Below are 26,223 nucleotides of genomic sequence, written 5' to 3' on the forward strand. Positions count from 1 at the left end.
AGGTCAATTATGGCCGCCAGGTGGCAGGATTACCTCGCCTACGTATACCCTAGGAACCAGTCAGCTGACATTCATTCGCTCTGAAAACTAGTCCGCCTAGCTGGCTTTCAACGAACTCCCAAGGAGTTGCTTCATATAACGACTAGATGTCGGATTGGCCCGACCTCAGTGCAGAGGAAAATGGATTTTGTGTCAACAACTCTGTACAGCAAAAAAGAGGAGGGTGACTGCCTGATCAGTACTAACGACCTACAATCGCTGGGCCTTTAACGAGCGCTATCAGTGACAAGCTCACTCTGAATCCGGCCACGCTGGCGGATGAAAAAGTATGAGTCACTGTACACCAAAATTTATGTACCAGCTGATAAAGGCAAGCGTTCGCATTTTTCCTTGCGCTATGCGAGGTCTAGTCATTATATGGTCTCTGAGTTGCTTCCTCTATGGTATCATGTCGTCCCAGAGCATTGAGTACGATAGTAGTGGAAAGGAAAGCTCTCTGAAACCTCGCTAGAGGACGTTTCAGTTTTGCGTTACCTCTAAATCCAGTTCTTGAACATGAAGCTGGAATTCATTAAGCTCTCTCTCAGCAGGAATGCATCTGATTGAAGGTAATGCATGAGTCTACAAAACCTTGCTATAAGACGTTCGAGATTCATTCAAGCTTTCCACTCAACTACTGATGTACTCCATTCCTGGAGATGTATAGCCTGATGATACAGTTTTTTAAGTAATGACATCAGGTTTGATGTTAGTGGTCTGAAAATTTGCTAATTATGACCATTTGATAATCCACTTGCCATGACAGGGCCAAAAATATTCAAAATTTAATGTCTGTTATTGTCAATTTGATTGTCAAGGAGAAGAATAACTTTATTTTCTGTTCCTTGAAATATGTCGTTTTGAGGGAATGTACCCGCCTCAAACAGCAACTCCTATTATCATCGATTACATGGTTGGTCATTTTAAGCAAAGTGTTTTTTTATTTTTAAGTAATAAAGTCAAAAAAAAATGTGAATTGACGAATTTGGCAATTCTACGGTCTAATACTATTATTTTACAGTTTTTCAAGTTCTAAACCCAACAAAATTAAGTCTATGAGCTGACCAGACTAAAAAGAACTAAATTATGACCTCACTATCAATTATTTTGCTAATGACACTTTTTGTCTTTGATTTGAATAAATGACAAGGGTTTGCCTAACAGAGTACATGTATTTCTTGTTTTGTTTGAGCAGATTAATGTTTATTCCCTCTCATTTGTCGAGACTACCAATAATAGTGTTTTGAGCATTCATTGCCAAAATAAGTCAAAATCAGGAGGGTTGATTTAATGGAGCAAAAGTTAAGGTGTCCTTGCAGACCTGGAGCTTTTCTTTTAAACATATCTCTGGATGGTTAGGGTTGGCCTCCTAGCAATACTTAACAAAAAAGGTTTTCTAAAAGTTTCTAAAAAGTGACTCATTCAAGGCCTAGTTGTAACTTGCGTTTGACGTACTTGTCCATTTCCTTCTCCTTTTTCGTCAAATGGACTTTCCGAGTCCGATTTTGGTACTTTAGTTGCGTGATTACAAAAACGTGGTATTACGTTGGATTAAAGCAGCCCTGGTTCTGAGACCTAGCCAAAGAGTTACTAGAGCAGTCTTTTTCCAGCAGCCTCAGCCAAAAAGGGAAATTTGAGTTGTTTGGGCACATAGAAAACCAAGTAACTTTTTTTGAGATTTGAAAAAAGAAGTTTTCTTAAATGTGTTTTTCTTATTTTTTGTTTTAATTGACCAGGCTAAATTTGCTTGATGGGTATGATATCATCTTCGTCACCTCTAGCTCATATTAAAATTCTGGTGAATCCGTGAAAGCCAAGCTCCATGCAGAGCTTCATCTCATCCTTGCTTCACGTCGCTCACGTCCAATTAGCCTGCGCTAGCCCCACTATACCAATAAGACCAAGATCATCATGGATATGGATGGTTAATCTGATGGTGCTCTCGTCAACTTTAAAGACCTCAACTAATCTTCTCATAGATACTGTCCCATTTTTTTTCGGACCAAATCGGACTATAAGATAACCGCCACCAGACTCCAAGATTTTTGCAAAGTTAATTTCTCAATGTTTTGGGACAAATCCCTTTGGCCTCCATCAAGTCTAGATGCCAATCTGTTGGATTATTTCTGGTGGAGAGTCCTTGAGCCTAGGGTTGGGAGGACCTCATACCGCAATATCACCACCCAGAAGGAGTCCATCTCCCACCGATGGACCCATACACCAAAGGAGCAAATTCTAAATTCTTGTGCCTCTTTCAGACTTTGTATAGAGATTATTATTAAAGCTGAAGGAGAACATATCCAATAAAATTGTTGCTGTGGTAAAAAGTTATCAAAATAAAAATATTTTTTTTTGTAATCAAGTCGTTGAAAGGTAAGAAAATGCCATTCGTGTAATGTTTTTCCAAGCCCGGAAAATTTTGCTCCCACACCCTGGTTTGAAAAATGTTTCTAACTTTGCGCTGTGTTGCCGTTCACTGTCAAACTAAAATAAAAAAAAAAACTTCATGCAACATTTCGAGGAATGAAAAAAACCAAGATTCGGCTTCTTTACATCAGGAATAGTTGTTTGCGTTTAGCCATCTCAAGACTTTTCTTAATCTCATAATGCTGAACTTTTTCATTAATAATTTGGTGCCCTGTAAAGTCTGTAATTCCGTTGATCATTTACCGTGCGTCTTTTTTCGAGAATTTTCTGAAACATGTCAAACCAATTGTTACGTTTCATAGGTTGATAAACGTTATTCTCCACCGATTAGTTGGCGGTGCTCATTTTTAAATTTGTGGCAAAATGTTACAAGGTTTAGATTGAGACTTTAAGGGTTATCAATATCGTGTTAGGTTAGGTTGGGTTGGGTAAGGTTGGGTTGGGTAAGGTTGGGTTGGGTAAGGTTGGATTAGGCTTGATTAGGTCAGGTTAAGATTTAAAAAAGAAGCACCGACAACTAATCGGTGGAGAATAATGTCTACCTTCATAGGTTATCCCTTGTCAAACTTGCATTTTTGAAAGTGTGCTGAAAATTCCACTCATTTTGTTGGAATCAATGACTTTTCCAAATGACCATAGAGCTTGAAAAGGAACCCTTTGAAGGCCAATTGAGAGGTCAGGAGCTTATTTCCCACCGTGATCATTGGGTTTAAAAGTGGCCACATTTGAAACGCCGAGTAGAATCTTTGTCTGAAGAAGAATAACTGAAGATGCTCAAGATGGTTGGAGGAGTTCTTGGCCTGGTACAGATAATCGAGGTTTAGCGAACAAATATCTTAACGCTTTCGAAGAAGCACGCATGTTATCGGGCTGGTCGGTCTTACGGTCTTATCATGACTACACCTAAATCCTTCGTAGATGAGACCTGCTCAATATGTTTCACTCTATTGTCTACGAATGGAGTTTTCAAAGGAGTTGACCCAAAGGTCATTGAGAGGAATTCCTTTCCGATCAGGGCCATATTACTCTCAGTAACCCAAGACATAGATTTCTAGACGCTGGATGTCGGACGACCGACCACTCGGTTGGCTAATCAGTACAATTAACCGGTTTGTAATCAATTCCCAGGAGACCATCCATTGTACTGTTTTACCAGCCGAGTGGTCGGTCGTCCGACATCCAGTGTCTAGAAATCTATGCTTAAGAGTAGATTCTTTTTAGGTCCTTTTCAAGGCTAATGGAATCTTGGCCATTCTTACCAGAAATTAACTTTGTATCGTCAGCAGAAGAAGACAGACTGACAGTAATAGTAAGCTTTTGGAGCGGGTCAACGAATATTATAAACAGGAGGGGCCCTAAGATGGAGCCCTGGAGAACACCTGACTTGACATCATGTGTCACTAAGGGATCCCCGGACCTTACCAATTTGCTTCCTATCATGAATGAAGATTCTTATCCAATTGAGAACCTTGCCTTGGATCCCAAATTAGAGTTAAGTTTTCAACAAGTGGGCTGATTTAACAAATATAATTTTCTTAGGCCACTAGATTGAAGCTAGAGTCCCGGTTTTAAAGCTTGTACCTCGGAGTGAGGGGCTTGGACATTAACCAGTGTGAAACTACACTCGCCAAAGCCTTAACTCAAGAGTTATGAACGAGCGTTTGAAAAACTCGCTACTTGCATACGAATGAAGGAAACACGATTGATTCGGGTCATAAACCGATAATTTGTATTTTGTCACTTAGAAGAGCAATTTGAAGAGGTTCAACATAATATAGTCTCAATGAATGTCCTTCACCCATTTTCATCCTCCATCTTATATTTGGCGGTAGATGGATATGTGTTCTGTCTTTTAAACATTCGGTTCATATTAAATATCAACAAATCACAGTGAATATCTTACATAATAACAAAAATAATATTAGCAAAAAGTTCTGTTAGGCTTTTAGAGAGAACCAAATAAATACTGTCAGCATCGACCGTGCTGCCTACGAGTAGAAAGTGAGTACAGACGTCTGATTGCCTCGAACGAACAAGAACGGAGGCATGTTTTTGGTCATGATATCCAACCAGCTCATATAGAGAGCTGAAGTGCTGGCACCTCGGCGGGGCATGGGCAAGGTCCTGGAAAAATTAGCCCCATTATAAATATATATAAGTCAACATCGTATTTCGATTCAAATTTGAGCAAGCTCTCCAATGTCTAGTACTTACATGACGACCATGTCGGATCTTAAGGAGTTATCTCTGAGAAGTTCGGCCAGACGCAAATGTCTGTTGGTCTTTTCCCGTTGGGCTAGGATTTCAGAGTCTGGGATGTTGCAATTCTCGATCATTGCCATGAATTCAGCTTTGGTCTCTTCATTGGCTTTTTTCGTCACATCGGGAACAACGATCACATCCGAGTAGTCGATGCGGAACTTAGCCAAGAGTCCGGCCATACTAAAAAAGTTGAAGGACACATTTTAAGTATTGATACGATTTTTTTCCTAAAAATTCACCAGATCCTACTTTCTAGTCTGACGATCCAATTCATCTTGCCGGTTGGCCAAGGCAAACACTCGCAATTTGCATTCGCTGTATTGAGCACGAGTGGTGAGAATGTAAGGCAGCAGGAGAGTCAAACCACCATCGTCGTAGAGCCACCAAACATCAATAACGCCAGCCTTAGATTTCTTGTGCTGAAATTAAAAAAAAAAAAAAACTTTGGTCAAGCCATGGTCAGTTTTCAAACCCTTATTCGCTTCAGGTACTTGGAAGAGAGTGATTTCGTTGACGATGTTCTTAGCCAATGGCTTGCCGTCAGCACCGTGGTAAACGGCGGTAGACACTTTACGCGTTCGTTTCTCCTTCTTTTGGGGCTCAGCCTTGGGAGCTTCTACAGGTTCAGGTGTCTCATCCGGGACCTCTACGGTGACCTGTTGCTCCTCTCCAATCACTGATGAATAGTCACAGCCTTTAGGTAAGCGCAAGATTCCAAGAGCCAAATGTAGATCAAATCCGTGATGGATTACATTGAAGTAGGCTTCGGTTCCGGGAAGATCTTTGGCCCAGTTTTGTTTGAAGCCCATCAGGATCATATTGGGGCTCAGTTTTCCTATGTGTTAATGGAAAGCTGTGGTGTGGTGGCCGTACCGTGAAAATCTTAGGATTCTCGCTTTCTTACCCAAACCAGCCAAATTCATAATGGCTTTTGCCCCTTCCTCGAAAGACTCATTTTGTGTCACGGAGAAGAAGGCCTTAATGCTGTGGTCTTTCATCCACATTTGAACCGTTTCACGCATGTTTTCCATGGATCGCAAAGATGCGTCCTGAAATATTGGGATCGTTATTGGTCTCCGCTAACTATTTTGACGATAAATACAAAGCTTCTACTCACTGGACCAGCCACATGTCCACTGATGAGGAGAGACAACTTCTTGGTGAGCAAATTGGCGAAATCCATGAGAGGACCGCGATGGGCAGGGATACCGGAGAGAACCAGAATCTTGGGACGGTAGTTTTTGACATGCTCTTGCATTTCATTTAGGGCTTGAACGTTCTTCAGCGTCGAAACAAATTTCTGAGCTTGCGTGGAACTGCCCCAATTGGCCTCTACAAATATCGGTACGACAAGTTTAGAAGAAGGTCAAAGTTGGATTGCATCGCAAACAGAGTCCTTACCAGGTTTCCTGTAGCTGATGTAGAAATAAAGAATGGCAATAATGGCAAAGGTAATCAAAGCAGTGACCCAGCTCATCAAGAACATCACCGCCACACAAAGAAGGGTTCCAAACAGCGATACCCAATGGTTGTAATACTAAAAAACAACATAGCGACACTTAGTGTTCCCCATTATTTTTTAGAATAGACATATTTCTTAAAGTTACCTTAAACGAAGGCCTCCAACCTGGAGATTTGGTGACTGTAGCATGGAAAACCGAAAAATTGATAAGGGCATAGGCAGCTACGAAGAAGTTTGACAAAAGACTGGAGACGACGTCCAGGCTCCCTGTAAAAGTATACAAGTTTTCCGTGTAAAAGGGCTTTTGTGCTAGTCATATTTATACTAGCTTACCAATCATAGTGCAAGCAAAGGCAATGATGAAGACCAAAATGTAACCACGGAAGGGATCGTCATTGGCGCCATAACCCTGCCCAAAGAATCCAATCACGGGATACAACTTGTCGCGGGCCAAAGCTTGGAGTACACGGGGAGCTCCGACCAAGGAAGCGATAGCAGAGGACAACGTGGCAGCAAAGCAACCAGCATAAACCAGATAACCGGTCCAAGATATTTTGGAGAGAGTCTGGAATTGAATTTTTTCTCCGATTTTTCACTTCAAGGTTCGCGGAAGGTTTTTGGAAGAACGCTCAACCTCTTTTATCATTGTTGCCTTAGAGAGCATTCCCCGGCATACAGATTGGGGCAATGAATTCAGCAAGAAGATCCTATTCAATGTACCTGCTGATCATTGGAAGAGCCGAACAGACATTCTCGGTTGTCACAATTGTCGTAGTGAGGAATGGTATCATTTCCAGTGATGGCCGCCCAATATTCATCTTCATCGCCGGAAGCCTCGGGAATATATACCGAACCAATGATGAAGCCATAAACAAAATAGGTGATGTAGGTCACCAGAATAGCCAAGAGCGTACCTACAAGCAACAAATCCAACAGCCGTAAGCTTGATGTTCTTGCCAACATAAAAGGTTGGGCCAATCTAGGCCAATCCATTGAAGAATTTGTGCAAATTCAATCGGACTAGTTTTACATACCCTTTGGAATGGCGACACCAGGATTTTTTAAATCTCCGGATAAATTGGCTCCAGCCACGATCCCAGTGACAGCGGGGAAGAAGACACCGAAGACAGTGAAGAAACTGGGTGGATAATCAGGGCTTTCGTAGCTATGGTATCGGGTAGTCATGAAATTTGTGGCCATGGTGTCATCTGCAAAGGAAATTCCAGGTGCTACGTTACCAATGGGTCCCAATAAAAATCAGGAGATCTAGTCTTACAACTGTATCCGGAGAATCCAAATTTCCGCTCACTCTCATCGGGAAGGAATGATCCAACTAAGAAATCGATTTGAGAGGCAATAAGCAAGACCAGGAGACCGATCTGAACACGAGTCACCCAATCCATGCCCACAACAGCCAAGGCTAAGACCGCGATCAATGTGACCGTTCCAATCCATCGGATATCGTTCAATCTCACATCAATGGGTGACAGAATACCGTCGAAATCAACGATGTATTCCTCCAACATGTCCAAGAGAGCATCCACGAAACCGATTAAGTAGGTAGCCACAGCAATGGAATTGGCCACGGTGAACATAATTCCAATGGCACCACCAAATTCAGGTCCCAAAGAGCGGGAAATCATATAGTAAATACCTAAGCAGGGAAGGTGCAAACAATTAGATTGCTGAACGGCTTAGATATGAAGATAAATGAAATAACTACAGAAAGATTGATCGATCTCGTATTACCTCCGCCTTTGATCATTCCATTGGTCGAAACGGCAGACATGGAAATAGCCGTAATGAGGGTCACGACATTGCAGAGTGTGATCACCAAAAGCCCTTGTACTGGAAGTTGTTGAAATCGTTTAAGAAGTGTCTATTAATGGATAACTAGACTGAATATCTTACGAATTCCGCATTGCCCGATAACCCAAGTCAAACGGAGGAAGAGCATCACACCCCAAATGTTCAGGAGACATCGCATCTGCGTAGGAAGTTTAGATGTTTCCGAATGAAATGACCCAACTCTCAAGATTTTGCAGCAGTTTTGAAATGTACTTACAAACACGCCTTCGATCCAGCCAAACTTTATCACTTTTCCTTTAGCCGCAAGGGCATCATCAGCGTCCTATGTGAGACAAGAAAAAAAGCCATTGGAAAATTGTTGAAATTGCAAATCAGGTGTGAAAACCTCGATAAAACGGTGAGAAAACTCTACGCCTCGAAGTCGAAAAAGGTTTAATAATTGGCGAGGATGGTTTGCCATCTGCCTACCTGCCCATTTTTAGCTGCAGCCAATTTCCTAGCCAATTGCCCCTCTTGCAACTCCTCCAAGGTAGGCCTGGAAAATTTGCGTTGATGAGAAGGAGAGGCTTGGAACGACAGGATATTCCGATAGTGATTTTCGTCCGGGAGAGCATCGCGCGTCAAATAGTGTCTCAGCGATTTCATGTATTGAGTGCCGTACACCGTGTTTTTATAGGATAATTCTTGCTCATCCTCATCCTCCTGATCTTCTTGGCCCTCTTCATCCCCTGAGCTAATGACACCCCTCTCCGGGGGTGGGGAAGAGGATGTTGCACTTTTCAAGAACGGTTCCTGCTCGTCGGACTCACGGTACCCAGCCGCACCATTTTTGGGTGCACTCTCAAGATTAGCTATCGAGAAGCGCGTTTTTTTGCCTTGATGGGCCGTGGCAGCGGGTGGATCCTCCATGATCCCTTTGGATCACAAGTTGAATAAATTGAGGATCAACCCGTAACTGATTTTTGTCGTTGTCGGACGGATTTACTGTGAGTGTGTGTTGTTGATGAAGGAAAGTTCCGAACGCCGAGTACCTATCGGCATGAGAATGAGAGGTACTCACGCCAACGACGACTACTAGTCCCACAAATCTAGCTACGTACGTCCAACTAACTCTTAGTCTAGGCTCTTACTTCTACTTCAACTACTACTACTACTACTTCTCTACTTCTATTATTATGATGACGAGGGTTGTGCGATTGTCCCGGGCGAACCGAACCGATCCGCCGCTTTTGACACCACGTTGATCGGGGGCTAGAAAAGACGTTCTTCGCTTCGAAGCTCCGCCGCTAAATCATCATGACTAAGAGCCGTGGTGGGAGCCGGGAACCTGGGATGTGCTGGTAGTGGTGGTGAGGGAGAAGGAGAAGGAGGACGTGGAAGTTATGGTGGTGGTGGATGTAAAGGGGATCGAGAGCGTGGCAAGCCTGGAAGTCGCAGAGGCCGAGGATGGTCAACGAGTACTTATTGGCTCAGCTGCGCGATCTTCATGCACCCATGCTTGCTTGCTTGTTGGCCTGCAAGCCGCTTAAGGTGAGATCTATCGAGACGTATCTCGTCCGTCACCTCACAGAAACCAAAAGAAACGAACAGCTGTGAAGGTGGAAGCAAACCCGATAAATCCAGTAATGGTGTAGGCTCTCCATTCCTAGTCACATTTTAAGTTTTGCCACAATGACCGCTGTGGAATGAGACCAATTCATCTAGTTATAGCCGTTTCCAGACCAAAGTTTCGCTTTCAAGTTATGATCAGCTGTTGTCTTTCTTTTCGATTTTTTATTTCTAGCTGTTTGAGTTTAACCACGATTATCTCCGACAACGAGGACAAAAAAGAGAAAGCCCGATTTCGCTCTCGTTCGCTCTCCCTCGCATACGAAAAAGATTATTGTGCTTTGAAAAGTCCGCGAAGAAACGGGCCACGCTGAGATATGTGCAGACTCAAAAGCCTCAACATGTCTCAACCACATGCATCAGATCCATTCCTCCCTTACTTCGCACAGATTAGTCCTCCCGACCACGATTGATTCCGGTGGTTGGGGGCCCTGGAACGAATCTTGTTCGGCCATGTCGTGGCCAGCTCAAGCCCTCTTTTCACGAGGGCTTACGATATAATTGACCCGATTTGAAGAGTGCGAACGACATGATCCTTCCCCGATTTGAATTTTCTTGTCAGTGTTGGCTAATCCCCCATGGCTTGTCTCTGCTAAATTTAGAGCCCTACCAAGTACCAATGCGAACTCTCTACGGGGTGGATGAGGCTAAAAACATCCGAAGCCAACCGTCCAAAACTCTCGCTCCCTCTCGCTTTGTCAAATATCATGCTTTGACTAACGAAGTTGTCTGCCGTCCCAAAGATCAAGTTGGGCTTAGAGCTGGGACGAACGAAGTACGAAGGAACGTGATGTAAAACGCACGGCTACATCTGGATGTACTTCTGGTGCTGGTGATGTTGTACACGCTGAGGCTGATGCAACAACATGCAGTGGATGGACTCAGAACATACTTGAGTATAGAACGATATCGGGCCAGAGGAAAGGGGTTCATACTGGTTTGGCTAGCGTGACCTTGAAGTTATTGTCCTAAGCAGCTCAAACCTCCGAAGTGATTTGCACTTTACGATCTATTCATTCTCTTTGCGCGATTTCCGTCGAATTGACGTGTTCAAGTGCCTCTGAGTTGCTTGTTTTAGCCTGCCTTAACGAGAAACTCAGATTTACTCGTTAACATCGTAAAAATCAGATTATCCAATGGGTCTGGATGATGATGTAGTTGTAACAAAGAAATGCATCCCCCTCTCGTTGTTGGACATTACTTGGAATTAAAAAGGCATCCTGTTAAGAACAATCGAAATTACAGTAGGTTGTGCTTAAGGTAAGTGTTTGCCTACAATAAAAGGATCATTTGAAGATTATGTATAAGCTTCACTTCAATTATGAAGAAGCTACGATGTTGACGCTCGTCAGTCAAAGCAAGCCATGTCTGTGTTTAATTGCTCTTGTGTCATGGATATTCCTATTTGATCTTACTCAGCGATTGCAAATCAAAGGGTTCTATTTGGTGTGAGGGGCGAGGCTACTAGAGATATCGCACGTTGCAGTCTGGTTTTTACCGGTTCTTTTCGCATTTCCACCTCACAAGCCGTGATCAAGAGCTCCAGTCATGGCTGGAAACAGTACCCTACCTCACGCTTGACTGAATAAGAAGAAGAAGCGTTGACCGCCATTGCTTCAATCTCCAAGGATCTCATGCCAGATCACCTACCTATACACGTACTACCAAGGACCACTTCATTTTCTTTGGACTACCTTTTACCTCACAGTGGCGCTATACTTGTCATTTGAAACTCCAATTTTAAGTGATCTGAATGCTGAATCTAAGCCGAACGCTCTTAACTTCGATAGATTTGATTCACTATTTTTATGCCAAACTATAACGTTTAATTTAAGGCTGACGAAGGAGTAACAACTTACCTACATACCAGATGTTAGAATGTTTCTCAAGTTGGTAAGACATTAGCAAACTACTGTAAGTGTTCCATGTTCCTGCATAAGTGAGTGGTAATCCAGGTAAGGTGTTAACGTTTTCTAGATAGAGGCTGAATCATTTTTAAAAGCCATAACTCCTTCCGATCCAGCAAATCACAGCCATGAATCTTTAATGCATGCCATTTGAAACCAACCTTGTGAAAATGAAACCTGGCCGGTGGCCGGTCCAATCAATTCTGAGGTCCTTGCCCCTTTATATTCCATTCTACACTGCACACATCGTAAAGGGACGTTTAGGCAAGCTCTGGCAGGTTCGTTTGTTTGCTTGTACCTGAGTCAGTGATGCAAGTTTGGGGCTTCAAACACGTTTTTGAGAAGCTGACCCTTCTTTCGCATTGGTATATGAGGAAATGTCAGCTTCGATAAAACCAGTTTGTAACGCCAATTTTGCATCACTGGCATTGGCAGGCAAGTTTATTTGCTGGTACCAGCGCTTGCCTAAATGTCCGAATTGGTGAGAAGGGGAATCTAGCCGACAGGTTGACAGTTACCAAGGGAAGCGTTTTTTCAATGCCTTGTTATAAATACTTCTCAGCTCGTCTCTTTATCGTGTTAAGCATATGCAACCAATAAAATATCTGGGGAGGGGGGCAATTTTTGTTGTCGCATAGTCATTGCAGGAACGTATTTTTTCATTTAACTTTTGTCGGATGGCAAAATCTGCTGGCTGCGCAAATTGTTAGGAATGCATTTAGCTTTGTCGCAAACTTGCTCTTTGATATACGAAGCAGGATTGATATTATTAGCACACCATTAAGACAAAAATATTTTTGTTTGAAACGCGAGGTTTCAAATTCGATTGGGGAGGAGAATGGGACGATGTTAATGGATTGGTTTCCTGCCGTAGTCTTCAAGACCATAAGTATACTTGCTTCCCTCCACGACATAACTAGATAGGTGCAAAAAAACTAATTCTGCACATTCTGTTGATTAACATAAAAAATACCCAATCAGTGTATCATTTCTACTATTTCACACTCGTGCATATGATTTAAACCTACTAATGATGGGGCAGCGTAGCGATCGGTTTAGGATATGTACATACCTGAACATCAACTTTGGTCACTTGACCCGCTTTTAATTCCTCAATTGTTGGACGGTGGTCTCCCATGGACATGATATCCCTGTAGTTGCCTTCATCAGGCAGAGCTTCCACCTACAAAGAAAGGTGCTCGTTGTAAACACCAAATGCATTTTTTCAGAAGTGTGGATTAATTTCTAGCCTCACCGTCATGTTCTTGAGCTCCTTATTGGCATCGTAGACGTAGGTGTGAGCGTTGAGCTCTGAGTTGTCCACGGCTAAGAAGCCGCCATCGTCGAATCCGGCATTGGTAATGCCATTTTCAGAGTCACTCATTGTGTTGGAACTTTAAATTCAGAAGGCAAGCTTTTGAACAATCCTTTGTTTGAAGGGTCTTGCATCCGACTGAGGATCTTTAGGGATCTAGCGGACCTATTAGTATCTAATCCATTATCTTGTATTCTAGTCTTATTTACTTAGAGTTTACATATCTATGTCATCAGCTCAGAGTGTGCAGCGACCCACGCATAGAAGACACCAATCCCTGCCTCACTCACCTCCTCGGTATATGCAAGCATGAATTTAATGCTTGCCCCCACTTCATCACTATTATCTTGTTTCGCATGCAAAAGACAGAGAGAAAGAGATCAGAAGGAGAAAACAAATATTGAGTTGTACAAGTATTTCGTTCCTGACTGGCATGATACTCCGCTATCTATTAAGAAAGCAAACTTCGAACATTCCTCATTAAAGTGCTTCGAAATCCATTACTTGTCTATGTGCACGTATGTATGTACAATTGCTCATCATCTTGTGTATCATCAACCTCCTTCATGCCTGAACACGGAACAATTTGGTCAACGGACCTTTTCAAAGATTAGTTAACCATTAATGAGTGGTGGTGATATTTCATAAGAAGCTTCAGCCGCCATTGGCAACAACTGCGAGTTCGTCCAATCACTTCACATACATACTGGGTTTTTGATCCAATCCGATTTCTTTCACCAACCAATTGTAAGAGACGCCCTTCCACGACTCGAAACCGGAAAAATGACCTAATCTCTAATCAATGCCATCCAATTGACTACCCCTTCCAATAACTACATACGTACGGTATGTACTGATTGGTCTGGAATCACTCGCTCCCTCAAGAAATATCATTCAAATAAGCCTGAGTCAACATTCCCAAGAAATGTGCCCCTCTTTCTCCCCGCCGTTCTCCAGCTTGCATACGCTCTTTCCTCCTCAAGTAAAAGTACGGATCAGCGGAATCTTGGCCTGAATTTTAGCTATTAATGCTTGGCAGTTAGAGGCTTGATTTGTGTGCGACTTTGGATTTCGTAATCATGAAGGCTTTTCAACTCATTTCCGGGGTCATTATTGTATGTTCCAACACCTTTTTATGAACCGGGGGATCATGGTTGAAAGACAGGCTCAAACTCTCACTTGCAGTTTATTCACTCATTGGCGGCTTTGTCCTTGATAGATTGATACCAAGTTACCAATACGACGTAGATCATCCCTGAAACCCTGTTTTACTCCATTTTCATGTTATTGGTGTTATCGGAAAATCCAAACGTTTTGTTCCTTTTGGACACCTTTTGGATGTTTGGCTCTGTTAAGTTTTTCTCTTCAGCGTAGAGATATTTTGCCAAGAATATTGGGATTCAAGTCTTTCAGTTCCTCTGTATACGCATGTAAAACAGGTAAATCTGAAAGCCCCATCAATCGAACTTTTATTAGTAAGGTTAACGGATTATCAACCAAGGGTTGGGAATGATTTGACAACACGTCATGTCATGTTTTGTAAAAGATTTGGTCGAATAACGAATTTGAACCTGCCGCTTTAAGGCAGCCCTAAACATGAATAGGGCTAATCAGGGATCGGTTCCAGGAAACCGGCTAGGTCTCGTTTAAAACTTATCAGGGGTTTAAAACAGAAAAAGCCTTCAGGTTCTTTTAGTGTTTGTTGTCCAATGAACTCGCCATGTGTCAAATGGCACCATACCAAGGCATTAGCCTTTTTGTTACTCTGGGAGCGTTCTATTCCATTGGTTGGGGCAACTTGGTTCAATTTTCTCACACGCAAAGGCTTTTCTAAATCTTTATTGCGAGATTATTTCTCATTGGATCAGGATATTTTTATTTTACAATATTATTATACAATTTGGTCTTGTCCCGTTCGGGGTTCCAGGTGCGCCATTCGAGGCGTGATGATCCATGAAAGGCGGGGGTAGACCTAGGATTGAACCTATGAACCCGAGCATAGCTCGGTCGCGCGTTTACCAACTGCGCTACGACCATCTCCCTTTTTTTCTCCCTTTTCAGAATGGGATACCTGCAGATGTAATTCATACAGCAATGCTCTTTTCATCCAAGGTTTCATTAAGGGTAGATAGTAAGAATTTAATTGTACTTTGCCTATTCTGCCAGCCTAAAGGTTGCAAGTTAGATAGCTTGGCATTACGAATGTTTTATAAGCTTTATTTATGATCGATCCCCACTATCATGTAGCTCTTTGACACGAAGCTAAGTGATGGTTATTTACAAATGAACACTCAATACCTCTTTAAAAACGGGCCTCAGCATAGGGAATGTAACCGGTTAGAGCAATTCTCTCGAATTTCTGCTCGACATACAAATATCTTTTTTGTCGGAGTCTCGAGTTGACCATAGATCAACCCATTCAAAGCACAACTTCAGCAAAGTACGGTAGAAGCTGGGGAAAAGAGTTAGACCGAACTCTATCACTTTTTGGACGAAATTAGAGTTGTTCCTTTTTCAAAGTCTCTTTAAGTTATTGTTTGCTTCTGCTTGGAAATCAGGTTGAGTTAAGAAAATGGAGAGCAAAAACCCACTCGATTCATGCCATCTATTGCTTTTCCAACACAGGAAGAATTTCCCGTGCGTTTTAGTACTTTCAGAACCAATAGAAGGCGTTACTTTGTGTTGGACAAACTTATTTGGTTAACACACACTGTATTGTACTGCCAAATGTTCGTAATCGTAATTATCGTTATCAATATTTCGTCGCGGGGCTGCAAATTGTGTGTAAAAGCGATTAGTCTGATGATCTTTTTAATCCCTCCTCATCCTCTTGTTTTATTCGATTGACCCGAGCATCCGTGACGCAAGCAAATCGACCTACATCGAGCATATTTTCTTCAGTTCAAGGGCGTCCTTTTGGAGCTGGGCTCATAGGCGTGATTCCGTTGAGGCTCTGTGACCTCAAAAAGAATCGTCAGAGGCTCAGAAAATATCCCAATGGGTGACGGAAAACGAGATTGGTTTATTGGGTGATAGTTATGCTTGTCATTCATAATAAAATTGATGAAATATAGGCCAGGCGCGCTTATAGTTTATTGATGGTATCATGGGTGTTCTTCTTGTCGATCTTTGAATAGATCACATCTATGGGCTTCTGTGAGTCGTAATGAGTTGGAGCTGCCATAATAATGAGACAAGTACCTGGAAAAAAAATCAATCTGAACTTGTAGAAAAGCGGGACAAGCTTAATTTTAGTAGATATCTAACTTCATTTTCGATCTGAAAAGGGACAGAGCCCTTACCTCATTAAGTGCCTTTACTCTGACATAAGATGAGGTTCACTCAGTACAAAAACGGATCAAAGTTCTCAGTCTTGTCGAAACATATTCGGGGCCAAGTTTGCATCACTGTCCATCTACACTGATACCAGCCAACCAACATGTATAACCGTCTGAACTCTTGAATACTTCGGTATCCAGGTTTACTTTGCATGCCCTTAAAATGATTGTTCTTTTCTGAGCGCATTGTAAGCTACTTTTACCGTTCAAGTACAAGCGTTAGACATTGAACAATTGAGCTTGATTAAGACAGATTTGTACATTTGTCTGTGGGCCAAGGTGACACGTTTTCAAGTGGATTAATGTTTTACTTGTTTAACGTTTTGAATTCCCATTAAGTAAGAACGTTTTAGACTAAGCCTTAAATTGAGTTTTAAATAATGACGCTTGCAATTGTCCAAATCATGAAGCAATCGGCAACAAAGACAAGATATCGGGTATCTTCACATCTAGACCTGAATGCATTCTCGATATTCTCTGAGAGAGATTGATAAATGAATTGATTGACAAACTAGTTGAAACCAAATCTCACGACGGTTTCGTATGTACAGTAAATGTGCATTATACGTCATGTTCAGCAAGTCAGTGGACCATCCCTCCTTTCATAAATAGGTCGAAAAGGTTTTGGCTCGACACGTTGGTTAAAAGCCTTATCAAGTTTATGGAGAAGTATCCAAACATATCGTGACATTTTTCTTGCTTGCCAAACCAAACCAGAGGAAACAACTTTGATTTCATTGCTTGATGGATTTTTTTCTAGCTTATATTAAAAACTTACATGCCCAAAAACATGCATATTTCCATTACGACTTAAAAAAGCATTTCAACCACTGTGCCAAGCCAGTTTTGTCCGTCAGCCAAAGCGAAGTGCTATTAGATCAACTCGAAAATCAATTCAATGTCTTTTGATGTTTACCGACTTTTGTTAAGACAATTCCCTTACCCAATACGCATGCAACCGTAAATGTCCATAGTAGAATCCTATCTAGCACCATGGCCACATATTTCCAATCGTCCGCAAACTGAAATTTTGAAGTAAAAAAAGGTTGTTGTTTTTCGTAACTGGGACGCCGCATCGAATCGCGCTGATCGAATCTACGTAGAATAGGACCAACCAACAAGCATAAGAAGCAGCACTTACTCCCTCGAAGTTGTCCTCGTTTTTCACATGCTGAGCAACGAATTTGAGTGCATTCATGGCCCGTTCAACGGCGGGATTCAGGGAACTGTGTTCTTCCAGCGGTGATCTGCAAGATATTAATGCAAAACAGTGTTCAAATCCGCAAGGAGGCGCCTCATCGGCATTTTCCTGAAAAGGGTTGCTGTCGTTTTTCTAAATAGACTTATCAGTGGACAATTATTCTTAGATCTCATTTACATACATCGCTCTTCCTCTTTATCAATTAGGAAAGATGAATGAGATCAAGGTTAGTCAGGTCATGAAGCAACACTTACATTTATGCACTACATGACATTGGGATCGAGTACTCAAGTAGCAACAGAGCTTGAAATTAGGTCGATTGAGGGTTTCTTAATACCTGTAAAAGTCTTGACTGGACACGAGGTGGGGACTCTTCTCTTCGTCAAACGTGGTGGCGTAGAAGTCATCTCCCACTAAATCGTTCGTGGGAGACAGAGGGTGGCCCATGGCATTGTCATTCAGACTCAAACCACTGTTTTCGGTCAGCATTGGGAGTTCCTTGGTGGAGGTGGACTTGCTCGTCTCGTACATGACTGCTAGATCATCCTCGTCATCCACTGGCTCTGGCCGGCGAATGAACAGATACTTGGGTAGGAAGTCCACGAACGTTTTCTTCACCCACGGTGCCATCTAAAGCAATAAAATGTCCCGATCTGACAGTGGCCTCTTTGCATAGTGTTGTTTGCGACATGGATTCTGTCAGGGATGATCATTGAAAGCAGAAGTAGCTTTGAGGAATCGTACCTTGTGCGTGGCAGGGGTTCGGAAATTGACATTGAGCACACCGATTGTTACCACCACGGAAAAGGTAACCAATATCATCGTGAAAAGGAGATATTTGCCTGAAGAAAAAACAAAAGTCATGACTGAACACGATGATCAAAGTAATCCATTCTTCCCTCTCTCTCTCTCTCTCTCTCTTTATTTTACTGACCCAACAATGGAACTGATTTGGATGTAGGTGGAATAATTTCGGCCAAGAGCAGGAAGAACACGGTCAGTGAAAGTAAAATGGAAATAGACAAAGAGACCTGCAGGAATCAAAAGTGATCGTGATTAGTTTTGATTGTGGGCACCTTTCTGGGGAGAGGATCAAGCTCCCCTTTTTTACCTTTTCTCCCGAATCTGAAGGTAGATAGAATACGAGGACCGAAAGGAAGGAGATCCCCACACAAGGGATGATGACATTCACCGTGTAGAACAAGGATTTCCGCCTCAAGACCAGGTGAAAGAAGATATCGGTGTACGGTTCCTCGCAACAAGGGTAATATTTTTCATGCCTCACGGCCCATGCTTGCATCAGATCCCATTCGGTGGAAATGTAATATTCTTGTAGATCCATGCCCAGGGGTATCGTGTTTGTCCCTTTCTTCTGATTAATGTGCCTCAAATCGACCTACCAGCAAAGAGTGAGCACGGATCGTGCTTGAAAATGGGCCGACCAGGTGCAGTGTAACAAAGGTCGTGTCTGTCACCAGATCCTTACCCTAGCACACCATCCATCAAACATACTTGTACTTTGTTCATTCAAAAGGTGTTACTATTATGATTACTTCTGCACTGTCAATGTCCACAAATGATATGACCTGACTTGAGTTGAACCGTTATAGGGGAGCTACTATGATTACCGTGTATCCATCGTAGGTCCAAGAACCAAATTTCATGAAGCAATTCTGCTCATCAAAAGGGAAAAACTCCACGTCAATGTCGCACGAAGACTTGTAAATGGCGGGTGGGTTCCACGTCACCTTGCCCGAGTAATGGAGCACTGCTTTCGTCATGATGGTCACCTCGTAGTTTCCGTCGGCACTAAGCGAAAATAGATCAATTCAAGTATATGAGTGAATGAAAGAATGAATGCAAAAACTAATGAGTGTCCTCCATTCCCCATTGAAGTGCGTACTTACTTGTTGTATAATACGATGTCAGGTAGCCAAATGTTTTGGGAGGGCACGTATAAATGTTTGACCCCACCATATTCCTCCGGGTCCCATTTTAGCTTGTAATCGTGCCATTGCTGAGAAGGGAAAATAAAATCTGTCTAGAATCACTTTCATGTACAATGTATGATCTACGTATGTTTTTACTTGTTCCACCCAAACATTGGTGATGACAATTTGTTTTTTCATGTCTACTCCAATGATCTGCGAGAGCTTTAGTCCCATTTTGACCGTCAATCGATCCGAACTGTTGCCCACGGGACGAATGAGCCTGTCCAATGAAAACGAGAATAAATCAGCCAGTACATATGATGTGTCGAAAATCGACCCCTTAACTAGGTCATGGGAATGGATTTAGTGGCATGTCTTACCTGTTGTAGTTGGAGAGGAGATCGTCGTAGAGCCTTTTGGCATCCGGGCTACCATCTACCCATCCTTGAGTCTGAGCCAGTAGGCAAAGGATCACGCCCATAAACATTTTCCCAACTCACCAATGCAATTGGGCCCACAAACTCGCCATAGTTTGTCCTAGACACACTTGGACTGTTCTTCTCTGTTCTATTTGTAGGATTGTCCTTATAGGGCTGTCCGATCATCAGCTTGGCCAGGCATGATGATGTATCAAGGAAGGTCCAGAAAGGCTGCTGCTCTCGTTCAAGTTGGTGCTCGTGAGTGTGGGAGTGTGCCTACGTCTTGGCTGAACCAATTTTTTCTTTGGCTTTTGAGGAGGCCATTCGGTTGTTCGTAGAGATTCGTCGTCCTCGTTGTCGTCCTCGTTGTCGTCGTCCTCGTCGTCGTCCGCCTCCTCAACTCATTCAGCTACTATAGTCAGTCCGTCAGTCTCTGAGTCAGTCGGTGGCTCTTGGCCTCTTTCCTCCCGTCCTCTCGTGTTCCTCTCTATGAAGCTCCCTGGAACAGCTTTTGGCTCGTGAATGAGCGTGGAAAAAAGAGGAAGAAGAAGAGGCCCTGCAACAAGATCGGCTTCACATCCCGATGGCCTCTCATACTCGCTGATGAGGCTTAGCCCACTTTCTATTTTCCTCCGGAGTCCCTAACTATCACCCACACAAGCAAGCACTCCAAGTCTGTATACATCCTTTTGAGGACTTTCTTCTCCTAAATCGATGCTCTATGCCACAATGGGCGTAACGAAAGGCAACAGGGACTTTTCAAAAACATATATGCACACAAAAGAAGGGAAGGAAACCATTGCTGCTTTTATGCTAGTATTTGTAAAGACAACTGATTGATTTCGTCAGCTGTAAAGACAGGCTGATCTTGAACAGTGGTCGGGCCATGGTATATTTTTGATTATTTAATCGTTGTTTTTCCTCGCGTGTTTTGATTTAATGCAGAGTTTATTTCAATACATTCTTTATCGAATCAGACTTATCTGCAATATAATTCAGCTTTTGGTTGGCCACAACAAATTGACACCACGATCATAAGGTCAAACTAGTTTACCCATCTCTGGTTAAGTATCTCACGAAGCCTTTGCGAGGGAGGGTAGGAGAGAGCATGTCCCAGGAACGAGTGGTGTGCCTGCGTCTGCTTCTCCTCTTCATTTCCCATCGGTTCGAGTTTGCCTGATCTGAACACTGCTAGCGCCTTCGTCTCTTCCTTTTCCTCGTCGTCTTTTCATCGTCCTCTTTCTCTTTTCCTCCCTCATACACTTCCAAACACAACGTAAAGACGAACTTCATCCCACCCAACTGTGTAACGCCCTATGGAACATAGATCCCACCTAACATTTTGAGGCACAAGAGCAGCTGAATGCTCCAAGATCGTTCTTGGCAAGAGACCACATCGAGGCTCTTCGTGGAACACTGGTAGCGTCGGCCGTGGCGGTAGTGCACGACTAGTGCCAGGAGTGGGTGTACCAAACGAAGAAGAAGTGGTTGTTGCAATTGTGAGGGTGCCAGTGGTCCCAAGCAGACGTGCGACTTGCCATCAAATAGAGCAAAAGAGGCTTACCCAAAAATGGAGTTTGGACCGTAGAATAGCGGCAACCTTAGTTAGTAACCACGATGGTGTTCCTGTTTTGGATCTGGGCTTACCTGATTGGGCTCACCCTTGGCAATCCGGATGCCAAGCGGTTGTACGACGACCTGCTCTCGAATTACAACCGTTTGATCCGACCCGTGTCCAACCACACCGAGAAAGTGACGGTCAAACTTGGCATGAGACTCTCACAATTACTCGAATTGGTAAACCAATACCTCTCCATTCATCACCTTCCAAGGCTTAACTGATAACAAATCACATTGAATTTTAGAATCTCAAAGATCAGATCCTGTCCACCAATGTTTGGATGGAGCATGTAAGCAAAGTTTGCCATGAGGCTCTGGAGTAACACAATTAAAGGTCGAACAATTCAATATTTTTGCCTTTTAGGAGTGGAAGGACTACAAGTTCAAATGGGACCCCGAGGAATATGGAGGAGTCACAGAAATATATGTTCCATCTGAACACATTTGGTTGCCGGACATTATATTGTATAACAAGTAAGCAAAATACCAATCTACTGACACCACTATTGACTTCTTTACATAAGATGACAACAACGGCATCAACAATAACGACGACAAGAACAACAACGCCAAATGAAAGTCATTGAATACTTTCAAGCACTCTGTGGGAAATGTTTTAATCAAAGCACTTGTATGACATCTGTTTTATGTGTTTTTATTGTTTGACAGCGCTGACGGCGATTACATTGTCACCACAATGACCAAGGCTATCCTCCATTACGACGGCCTTGTGGTCTGGACACCGCCAGCCATTTTTAAGTCTTCGTGTGAGATCAATGTGGAGTTCTTTCCATTCGACGAACAAGAGTGTTTTCTCAAATTCGGAAGCTGGACCTTTGATGGATTCCAGGTAAGGCACACACCACATATTGATTGCTTAAGGTCCCACCAATTGAATGAAGGGATTAGGAAATTCATTTGGTTTTAACTTCAATAGGTGGATCTAGTGCACATTAATGCCGAATTGGACAATGATACCGTGGCTTATGGGATGGATCTGTCCGAGTATTATCCCAACGTCGAGTGGGATATCTTGAGTGTTCCAGCGCAACGCCATGTCAAAATATACCCTTGCTGTCCGGAACCGTATCCAGGTACCTGATGATGAATTCAGTCCAATTTAAACAGGAAACAGGAAACAGCTCAACTCATCCCGTTTCTGTTATCTTTCAGATATTTTTTTCAGTATCATAATTAGGAGGAAGCCCCTCTTCTACACAGTGAATCTAATTATCCCTTGTGTGGGCATATTCTATCTCTCTATCCTCGTATTCTATTTGCCTGCACAGGTGAGTACCAAGGGGGTCAAGTTCAAGCCAAATGAAAAAACACACAATTTCCAATGAATCACCTCGGCGGATGGCCTCTTCTGAATTCCCTTTGCCTTTGTTGTCTTCAAAGATTCTATTCTGGATCAGATAGGACAAAAGATCACGTCTGTAGCTAATCTGGTTCTCCCATCATTCTGGTTGTTTTCAGTCTGGAGAAAAAACGGCTCTGGTCATCGCAATCCTTGTGTCTCAAACGCTCTACTTTAACTTGGTGATAGAGGTTATTCCTGCCACCTCAGTAACCTTGCCTTTACTCGGAAGGTGAGCTAGGATGCAAACGCTTTTTTATACTCAGCTTTTTTTTGGAAGTGGAGGCATTTTGAAGTACCGCATTGGATATACTTAAACGTTGGTTTGGGTCGTTGTAACTATTTGGATAAAACGAGTTAGCTTGAAACGTTTTTCACCGTTCATGCGGTGACATGGCATTCTTTCTCATTTCACCTCAGAATTTGCCGGCGATAAGCGTTACTTGGTCTAACGCGAAGCGAAAAGCGCGCTTTGTTGGAATGCTTGAGCTTTCAACTCATATTAAGAGGTTGCGGGTGTTAATATACTAGAGGTTGAACCAAATCGCAGTCTTCTATTGTACTTACAAAATCTTTTCATCCTAGGTATCTTATGTTCAGCACAATACTCATTGCCATTGCGATTGCTCTGACTTCCGTCATCTTAAATCTACATTACCGGAAGCCTTCAACGCACAAAATGCCCTCTTGGGTGAGACGAGTCTTTATTCAGAAGCTTCCAGCCCTTTTGTTGATGAGGGTCCCAATCCAAGTGATCAAGGACTCAATGAGGGCGAAGAAGAGCAAATTCCTCCGAAATTCAGACCCAACTCAGCAATGTGTTTATGGTAACGACGACAGTCAAACGGAGAAATATGCTCTATGTACGTATATGAATTAATTGTTCGATGCGATTTTCAATTTAGGCGAAGAACAGGATGAGCCTGTGACGGTCAAAAGCAACTCTGATTCAAATCTACCCCGAGGTCAACAGGGTAATATCGGCTCAAATCTATCCCGACGTGAAAATGGCATGGATGACCAGCTCAAAGGGCATTTGAACGGGATCTACCATAACTTCTGCAAGATCATGTCCAAGACCAAGAAGCACGGTCCACGGGTGAACGAGCATGAGATTACCACACCGATTGCTCCAGACTCTCCCATGGAAGGGCCCTCCTTGTTCAAATCACCTTTTGTAGTGGAGAAAGCAATTCATAACATCATGTTCATCAAGCACCATATGCAACGACAAGACGAATTTGATGCGGTGAGAAATGCATACCACCTTTGGCCCTAGCCTCCCATCATTTGATTGTAGTGTCGTCTTAACTATATGCGTTCTAATCTTGTGGGTTCTTCTTGTTTTTCTCAGGAGGATCAGGATTGGGGCATTGTTGCAATGGTACTCGATCGATTGTTCCTTTGGGTGTTTGGAGCTGTTGCTCTCATTGGGAGCGGTATGATCCTCACGGCATCCCCATTCATCTTTGAAGATATCAAACCCATTGATATTCTCTACTCCAAGATTGCTCAAGAAGAAAGCAGGCTCTTTGATGAGAAGATATTTGTCTAAACCAAACAACAATTAATAACCGTCAAACACAACACCAGTAAACGCTACTGGATTCAGTATTATGGCAAGCAACCACACCGAATAAGAATGGTCAATAAATTAAACACCTCCTCCTCCTCCAAATTCTCCTACGTAGCTCAGAGAACATGAATTATAACCTCTCTTTACATGGATTTTAATTATGAGCAAATACTTATTTAGGACGACTTCCCCTCCCTATTATCACTTTTTGTCAGAAGTCATTTGAAAAATGAATTTCTAAGAAGGCATTGCATTGAAGTTGCCACATGCGTTTTCAACACTGAACATTACGCGTGTTGATCACCAATCTTCTACCTAATTGTCCAAATTTGCCTTCTTTGGATCTTTAACTATCTACACATATATGCGTTGCCACCACCCGTAATAACCTGGTAGAATTATTTGCACGTTACAGACAAAAGACAATGAATGAATGAAGGATGGCTTGTCAAAATTGCGGGTGCTTGTTTTAGTTAGAATTACTGTACGTCGTAAAGGGGGTTCCGGAGAGCTCTTGGCCAAGTCCGACTTCATCCCTTTTGTAGAGTGACGACTCATTTTTGTTCCTTGTCAATTCACCCTCACCATCTCGTAGAGGTAGGCTTTGGTGGCTTCTCTTCGACATATCGGCCTTCCTTACCTTTCATAGGCATACATACGTACATAGGAGTACATGTATGAAGTGGGCCGATTTCGGGAGCATTGGCTCTCTACGTACACTACATATGTATGTACATTGTGCAGTATACCTTGCTTCCTTCTTCATCTTCTTCTTTTTCTTCTTCTTCTTCTTCTGCCCTTCGTTCTTTTTCTCCCCAATTCATCATTCAATGCTTTCTCGAAGAATTCTTGAGCCAGAAGAACCCCGTTCACTAAACTCACGTTCAGTTCGCAGAAATCAGTAGTGGGAGAGCTTAGGAATAGGGGAATCGAGTCGAACAGAATGAACTAGCAATTAACTGCCATGCCGAGATTGGTTACTAGAAACTTTTTTTAAATTTCTGGATGAGACCAAAGATTGCTTACTACGCTTTGTTTAGGAAATGGCACGGCATTGTCACAATATCAGCTCCAACAAGCCCTTTGGTTAGGTTCAAAATGGATTGTAGCCAAGCAACTGACCAAATTGAGTATTACTTTAGTGTCAAGCATTTGGTTTTTCTACAAGGAAGCTGAGTAAAAAAAACAAAAAGAAAGAATAACTTCAAATTTACAATTGAAACAAAATCAAGCAAGATCTTCCACAATTCCAACGGACCAATGTTATTTTTGGGTTCCGTCCCTTTCACCGAAGTGGACAAGGGTTCCATTGTCATTCGGCTTGTTTTTTTATTCATTGAATTCCATTACATGATAATTGGTGAAATCTCATTTTTTGGCATTTTGCATCCAAAGAGCATCTCGAAGAAAAATAAGAAGTTGAAATTAATGCAAAGATATCTGAGTACCGAAGCAAGTATCACAACTTAGGAGTGGTGGCCTTGAAAAAAAACCAAAATAGGTGGAATTCGAATGAAGGAAATTGAATGTAGTGGGATTGACTGGAACTGAAAAATTTGACCCTGGTCTTAGGTAATTCAATTTGAAATGTCTGTTGAAAACTCTCTTCGAACGGCGACGAGTTGAAAAACATTTTGAAAAAGTTAGCTGTTTTTCATAATCCTTATAATGTACGTACGCACTTCTATGTCAACTGTAGCAAAAAATGACAAAATTTCGGTGTTATTTTCTTATTTTCTCGAGTCCGAAGAGACGCCCGAAAGTGGGCCTGAGTTTGAGCAGCTGTTCCCAATTTGAGCCCTCCTCATGGAAATGTGCGGCATCCGAAAAAGTTGACTCGGCCAGCGACCAGCCAACAACAGAAGAAGCTACGTACCTTCAATTCACTCGCTATCTACTAGCCCACACCTGCACCCACACGCACAAGCACTACAATGCCACTTCTAAGC

General features: G+C 42.6%; 3 protein-coding genes across 5 annotated transcripts; 1 reads left to right on the forward strand and 2 right to left on the reverse strand.

Annotated features, from left to right (window-relative positions):
• Nucleotides 1–4,172: 4,172 nt before the first annotated feature.
• On the reverse strand, nt 4,173–12,984 carry LOC131878766 (bumetanide-sensitive sodium-(potassium)-chloride cotransporter-like). 2 transcript variants are annotated; one of them, XM_059224878.1, is made up of 17 exons: nt 12,770–12,984; nt 12,587–12,697; nt 8,256–8,321; nt 8,102–8,177; nt 7,940–8,038; nt 7,467–7,844; nt 7,225–7,398; nt 6,911–7,104; nt 6,524–6,755; nt 6,336–6,457; nt 6,130–6,265; nt 5,846–6,060; nt 5,633–5,777; nt 5,220–5,563; nt 4,978–5,147; nt 4,681–4,908; nt 4,173–4,590 (listed from the first exon to the last, which is right to left on the reverse strand). In XM_059224878.1, the coding sequence occupies exons 1-17, from the start codon at nt 12,896–12,898 to the stop codon at nt 4,455–4,457; spliced, it is 2,955 nt and encodes a 984-aa protein (XP_059080861.1). In that variant the 5' UTR covers nt 12,899–12,984; the 3' UTR covers nt 4,173–4,454. The 2 variants fall into 2 exon arrangements, with proteins under 2 accessions (XP_059080861.1, XP_059080860.1); XM_059224877.1 differs by lacking the exons at nt 12,587–12,697; nt 12,770–12,984 and adding an exon at nt 8,468–9,164.
• A 2,847-nt stretch (nt 12,985–15,831) lies between these two features.
• LOC131878768 (acetylcholine receptor subunit alpha-like 1) lies at nt 15,832–20,526 on the reverse strand. Of its 2 annotated transcripts, XM_059224881.1 has the most exons (11): nt 19,680–20,524; nt 19,456–19,579; nt 19,276–19,385; nt 18,997–19,177; nt 18,480–18,764; nt 18,303–18,399; nt 18,113–18,210; nt 17,706–17,998; nt 17,309–17,414; nt 17,111–17,189; nt 15,832–16,030 (listed from the first exon to the last, which is right to left on the reverse strand). In XM_059224881.1, the coding sequence occupies exons 1-11, from the start codon at nt 19,784–19,786 to the stop codon at nt 15,915–15,917; spliced, it is 1,596 nt and encodes a 531-aa protein (XP_059080864.1). In that variant the 5' UTR covers nt 19,787–20,524; the 3' UTR covers nt 15,832–15,914. The 2 variants fall into 2 exon arrangements, with proteins under 2 accessions (XP_059080864.1, XP_059080865.1); XM_059224882.1 differs by lacking the exon at nt 17,111–17,189 and having other exon boundaries at nt 19,680–20,526.
• Nucleotides 20,527–20,776: 250 nt separating this feature from the next.
• Nucleotides 20,777–24,432, forward strand: LOC131878767 (acetylcholine receptor subunit alpha-L1-like). Its single transcript, XM_059224880.1, has 10 exons — nt 20,777–21,515; nt 21,584–21,628; nt 21,703–21,812; nt 22,008–22,188; nt 22,276–22,432; nt 22,512–22,627; nt 22,818–22,930; nt 23,284–23,525; nt 23,604–23,947; nt 24,053–24,432. Exons 1-10 carry the CDS (start codon nt 21,336–21,338, stop codon nt 24,251–24,253), a joined length of 1,689 nt encoding a protein of 562 aa, XP_059080863.1. The 5' UTR covers nt 20,777–21,335; the 3' UTR covers nt 24,254–24,432.
• The last annotated feature ends 1,791 nt before the right edge of the window (nt 24,433–26,223 follow it).

The sequence above is a fragment of the Tigriopus californicus genome, chromosome 4, assembly GCF_007210705.1.
Source record: "Tigriopus californicus strain San Diego chromosome 4, Tcal_SD_v2.1, whole genome shotgun sequence".
Lineage (NCBI taxonomy): Eukaryota > Metazoa > Arthropoda > Copepoda > Harpacticoida > Harpacticidae > Tigriopus > Tigriopus californicus.

Bases quoted from the DNA above. Each gene is read 5' to 3' on its own strand.
- LOC131878766 (XM_059224877.1), bottom strand. From the start codon at position 8,908: ATGGAGGATCCACCCGCTGCCACGGCCCATCAAGGCAAAAAAACGCGC. The intron at 7,845-7,939 runs GTAATACGAGAT...TTCCCTGCTTAG, and splicing joins TGGAATGATCAAAGGCGGAG to GTATTTACTATATGATTTCC. The intron at 4,909-4,977 runs GTAGGATCTGGT...CAACTTTTTTAG, and splicing joins TTGGATCGTCAGACTAGAAA to TATGGCCGGACTCTTGGCTA.
- LOC131878768 (XM_059224881.1), bottom strand. From the start codon at position 19,786: ATGTTTATGGGCGTGATCCTTTGCCTACTGGCTCAGACTCAAGGATGG. The intron at 18,211-18,302 runs GTCAGTAAAATA...TTTTTTCTTCAG, and splicing joins CAAATCAGTTCCATTGTTGG to GCAAATATCTCCTTTTCACG. The intron at 17,415-17,705 runs GTATTAAGAAAC...AATATCTTGCAG, and splicing joins TCCAGTCAAGACTTTTACAG to ATCACCGCTGGAAGAACACA.
- LOC131878767 (XM_059224880.1), top strand. From the start codon at position 21,336: ATGGTGTTCCTGTTTTGGATCTGGGCTTACCTGATTGGGCTCACCCTT. The intron at 22,628-22,817 runs GTGAGTACCAAG...GGTTGTTTTCAG, and splicing joins TATTCTATTTGCCTGCACAG to TCTGGAGAAAAAACGGCTCT. The intron at 23,526-23,603 runs GTAACGACGACA...TTTTCAATTTAG, and splicing joins AACTCAGCAATGTGTTTATG to GCGAAGAACAGGATGAGCCT.